At 37.7% G+C, this 5389-nt stretch overlaps 1 protein-coding gene across 1 annotated transcript; it reads right to left on the bottom strand.

Annotated features, from left to right (window-relative positions):
• Window positions 1-1023: 1023 nt before the first annotated feature.
• On the bottom strand, window positions 1024-5166 carry edf1 (endothelial differentiation-related factor 1). The gene is made up of 5 exons (XM_086096699.1): window positions 4929-5166; window positions 2731-2782; window positions 2481-2641; window positions 2307-2400; window positions 1024-1483 (listed from the first exon to the last, which is right to left on the bottom strand). The coding sequence occupies exons 1-5, from the start codon at window positions 5004-5006 to the stop codon at window positions 1422-1424; spliced, it is 447 nt and encodes a 148-aa protein (XP_085952825.1). The 5' UTR covers window positions 5007-5166; the 3' UTR covers window positions 1024-1421.
• Window positions 5167-5389: the final 223 nt, after the last annotated feature.

Below are 5389 nucleotides of genomic sequence, written 5' to 3'. Positions count from 1 at the left end.
CTTCCATTTTTTGGGTAGTATTATTTCTACATGGCCAAAGCAAACAAAACGGTTCTGTTTGGAGCCCCTCTGTCTCCACAGTGTATCCCCTCCGTCTCCACAGTGTATCCCCCCCTCACTCCCAACTGTGTATGTTGCTATGGAAACACGACCAATAGGAGAGCAGCTGCAGCTGATTCAAAATGCTGCCGCCAGAATCCTTACCAGGAAACTGGTCCGTGTCCATGTCGCATCTGTCCTCAAATCACTACACTGGTTTCCCGTGAGTCAAATAATAGATTTTAAAATCCTGCTGCTGGTCTACAAATCTCTATGGTCTATGGTCTGGACCAAAATACGAATAGAAGTTGTCAGTGGCAACGCGTCAATCGTGACGTGTGAAACTTAACATTTCACATTTCAGCTCTGTACTGCCATCTTGTGGCTACATGTGGATTATATCAAATCTCATTTATTTAAGGCGAAATTGCCAACTTCCAGTGAAATGCACTTGCAATTTGTGTTTTTGTTTTTTAATGCAAAAAAAAGTAACCCTAAATAACAATTTCATTATTTTGTTGATGTATTCATTTTTTGAGGGGGGGATTGTCTATCTGAATTTTTTTAATTCCCCAAAACTATGCAAAGAAAATGCATACAAGTTCCCACATTTGGATTTTTTTTAAAGGCTCTTTCCTATTTCCAACTCTTGCCTATGGCATTAAAAAACACACACACACTTTAAAAAAAAAAATCCTTTAAATGTAGAATGAGAAAAATGCTTATAAATTCATACTATCCATAGTTTGCAATTTAAAACATTTGTAGGTTGTTTATTATTAAAAGTCAATCTAATGGGTCTTAAAAACAAAAAATGTATATATTTTTTGTAACCCAATTTTTAAAATGTGATAATTTGTCCGATCAAATTTGGATACAGTACATATGTTTCATTGGGACAGTGCGACTTTGAAAGCAAAACTGTAATAAAATCATGTAGTCACATTTATAGTAATACATTGTTTAGAAAAAAAAGAGGACACCTTGAAGTGCGAATTGTCAGTTTATTTGCAATGAAAACAAAGCAGAGCAATAAAAGGCTTCTCGATTGTTAATGACATCCACGTCAACTGTCACTAAGTGAGTGGAAAAAAGATGCCATATTTTGAAGAACGTTCGGCCGTTAACATGCTGGCAACTGTTTGATCTCAAAGAGCATCATCAACATTACCACGCCAGGATGGGTGGAAGCAAAAGAACCGAAAAGCAAAAGCTCTCACGCATTTGTTTGTCGCAACCGCAAGCAGCCTGTGATATGGAGTGTCCAGTCGGTTCCTCGGGTGGGAACGCTGGACTCATCAGCCCGGGGAAGGGAAGAGAGATGGGGAAAGGGTGTTGGAGGAGGGTCCGGGGAGGGGTGGGCTGATTTCGAGGCTTTGTCTTCACTTCGTCTTGGTTTTGGGCTCCAGCGGTAGACCAATGTCCTTCCCGCGCAGCTTCAAGCCTGTCGCACAAATTGACACGTCACATCGCGTCACACGTCGCTCTTAACTCATTCACTGCCATTGACGGCTATAGACATCAAAAATTCACTTTTAACTATTTTTATTAGTTAAAATTTCCCCCCCCCAATTTTGTTAACAAGAGTATGAAAACCTAGATTTTTTTAATTGTACATTTAGAACAGATATAAAATTTGTGATTATTCGTGCGTTAACTAGTGATGTCATGCGATTAATTACAATTACAAAAGTCACCTGTCGCCCCTAATTTGTAATCTTTTTTTTTATGTTTATGAATTTATAGCAGTGAATGAGTTAAAATAATGTCACCAACAAAAAACTGTTTCCAAAATGAACAAAACAATTTAATATGTAAATTGCTTTATAAAAGGTAGAAAAAAATTTGAAATGGCAGATTTACAAAGTAAAAAAACAACACTTATAAAAAAATAAATACAATCATTTTGAATAGCATCTTGCCTTGTCTCACGTACTGAATGAAGCAAATGCTTTGGTTGCTCTCTTTTGCAAACCTGATGCTTGATCACCATTTGGAATCTGGTGTACCAGTCCTGGAACTTTTGGGACACACCTTGATGCTATCTACATGTACTGATTTAAAGGTCACCAACAGGGTTAGCCCCAAATGTCCACGAGTAGCTCGCTGGCCTGTTCTAAAAAAATAGCTCATCCCATATTCCAGAAGCATCTCTCAGCTTCAAAAAGGCGGGTTTGTATGATTTTGGAGAAAATAAATAACCGCAGTAAAAGCGATGACGCCCCCTTTTGAAACGGTGTCCCTTGGCAAGCCCGAGCGGTCGTTACCGATGGCTCTCTCGATCTTGCCCATGACCTGGTTGCTGGGGATGGCCCTCCCGCTCTCGTAGTCGGCGATCACTTGCGGCTTCTCGTTGACTTTCTGGGGAAACAAGCACACGCCGACGGGTTATCCTGACCGCCAACTCAAGCGAGTGCACTCGTGTGGCGTGGCGTCCTCACAGTGGCGAGGTCCTTCTGGGTGAGCCCTTTATCCTGGCGGCCTTTCTGGATGACCTTGCCGACCTCCAGGGAGACCCTGTCGTGGTGCAGCTCCTCCGTCTCACGGTCCAGTTTGGCCGTGTTCTTGCTGACCAGGTGCTGTTTGTTCTGCCCCGCGGCCCCTTGGAGTCGGAGCAGAGCAAACGGCGGCTATGGTTACCGCGGCAACGCCTCTATGGCACACCGCATTGTCATCGGCGAGGTTAGTTACATTTCTTGGTGGTCTCCACATCATCGCCGCGTCTCTGAGCAGAAGTGATGGCCTGCAGAAAAGGAATTTTAAAAATACATACTTATTAATAAAAAAATATATTTTAGCGCATCTTTTTTTTTTTTACATGATGATGTCATGTCCAATGAGTCCAAATATGCTCTTTGGACTCAAAACACACCATGATAGTTCATCATTAGCCAATTAGGACAGATAAATGCACACAAGAAAAAAACATTTCTATGAAATGATTTAAAAAAATTATAATATTTGAATCATAATGAAATGATAAAAATTTTAAAGAAAAATAATTACCAATACTGTATTCATAAGTAATTCTGAAATTGGGATAAAAACGTATATTTTTAATTGATTAAGAATGTTTTAACATAATTAAAGGGAAAAATATAATGACAAAGAAATACAATTAAAAAGAACTGTGAAAAAAGGTTAATTAATTGGAAGAAAATAATAGTTTTTTTTTAAATACTTTTTTAAAGTACATTTTTAAAAACTAGACAATTAGAAGATAGAAAAAATAATATATTCTCAATAAGATACAAAATAGTAAAACAGATTTTTTTTTAATGTAGCAATAAATAAAAATGCAAAGAAAATCTGAAAAATATGAAACGATAAAGGAGTTGCTCAAAATGAATAAGGAAATGGTAAATTGTAATAAAATATAGTAAATAATGAAATAATGGTAAAAACTAAAAAATGATTGTATAGTAATTAAAAAAACATTTTTTTAATTATGAAATCGTGCAAAAGTAGTTATAACACTACATTAGTGTTAAGAGTCCAAACCACTCCCGCAATAAATGAAATCCATGTTAGAGAAATATCCTATTTAAAAACTCTATAAGCATGTTTTTTTATATCATTATGGCACTTTTTTTTTAAAGAGACAGTGTGTAGATTTTTTTTAAACACCATTAATTTCTATATCACGCCAAAAAGTTCTATCACATCAACATATTTTTTTAAATATAATTATAGGTCTAGTAATCGCTAATTCTATTACATTAAGAGGTGCCTCACCTTACAGAAAGCTGGCACAAATTGCCGCCATCTTTCTGCTACAGATACCCAAAGGAGGCAAATTTAGCGAACATAGTAAATGACTATTCCAAGCTTATGTCACAAGTCAAAATGGCGGTGAACTCGGTGAAAGGAAGCTCTCCGCTCATTGAAAAGCATTGACTTTGGATCGTTGACATTTCATTTGTGAGGAATATTTGGTTTTAAAATGTGAGGAAATGTTATTTGACTACTATAACAATCTGTCTGGTTTGTATAATAGCCACAGGCAAAAGTTAGACAATACGCAGTTTGTTTATAACGTGTAGAGAAAAGCATTTGCATTGCGGAAATATAAAAAAACGCACGGATGTTCGGAATTGTCAATAGCTTTCAACATAAACTAGCCTGTATTGAATTATTGTACTTCATGGATGGATGGATTTAAAACTAGCCTGTATTGAATTATTGTACTTCATGGATGGATGGATTTAAATCCCGCCATCTACCGGTCGAAAATTGAATTACGGCGCTTAAACAGCTAACACAGGAGGAAAGTTTAGTTAGATTAAATAGATTAAACTGCACAAAAAAACAGTCCGCGAATATAGAGGGTGTATTTAATATTTACTATATACTTGAGAGCTACTAGTGGCTGTAGGAAGTTACAGTCTGATCATGAATTCACAAACGATACTTTTAGATCACAAGACACGTCAAGCTTGTTTCTGATATTACAATATTAAACAACTGCAAGCCCATTTTCCAAGTAATGTAAAATAGTAAGAAGATGAAAAGTAGTTTCTTGGGTTTGGTGCCATGCCAGTTAGTTCGTGTTTGGCTTGTATGGTAGCCGGTCTGTGTTTGTGTTAGCAAATGTCGCCAAGCTTCGAAAGCGGCGTAACGAATTGGACTGGCCCGTCTATCTTAAACGTCAGATTATTACACACACGTCACATATTGAACAGTTTGTATCATTTCCAATGCAGTCATAAGACTATCGTTTTATTTGTTGGGATTGTCACATCCTACGAAGCACTAGCAATGCTAGCTAGGCGACTGACGAACTCGCTGTGGATGACGTATGGCGACTTTATGGACCCTTTCGTGTTATTTTATGGTTTCGGTGTGACTGTACTCTAAATAAGAAACCAAAAAAGGAGTAGAGTTGATACCTGCTTGGACTTGGACTGAGCACCACTCGGGCCCTTCTTCCTCAAAACAGTCACGGTGTCCCAATCGCTTTCGGCCATTTTCTTCGCTATGTGTAATATTAGTGCTGAAAATAGAAAATAAAATAAAAAACGTTGGTAATTGTCGACTTTTCGGTGCTATTTGTGGCCGCCACAAGCACGCGTCGTCTTCTCCAACAACTATCAAGAACCACGCGTTTCTCCAAAGCTTTATTGACAACACGAGAGTTGGACAACGGTAACGTCAGTCATGTTGCCGTAAAAATGTCCGCCATGATGGATGTGGCAGATGCATCCATAAACCAGCCATGTAAAGCAAAGCTTGGTAAAAATAAAAAATAAAAATAATAATAACCCCCCCCCCCCCACACACACACACACAAACAACAACAAGTATAATCTTAAGATAAAACTCCTTTAATAGCGGTTAAAATCACCTTGTA

This window comes from Leptonotus elevatus, chromosome 15 (assembly GCF_054856555.1).
Source record: "Leptonotus elevatus isolate MCC_2025b chromosome 15, RoL_Lele_1.0, whole genome shotgun sequence".
NCBI lineage: Eukaryota > Metazoa > Chordata > Actinopteri > Syngnathiformes > Syngnathidae > Leptonotus > Leptonotus elevatus.
Note: the sequence above shows the minus strand (reverse complement) of the source record. Positions and strands in the feature narration are given on the sequence as shown.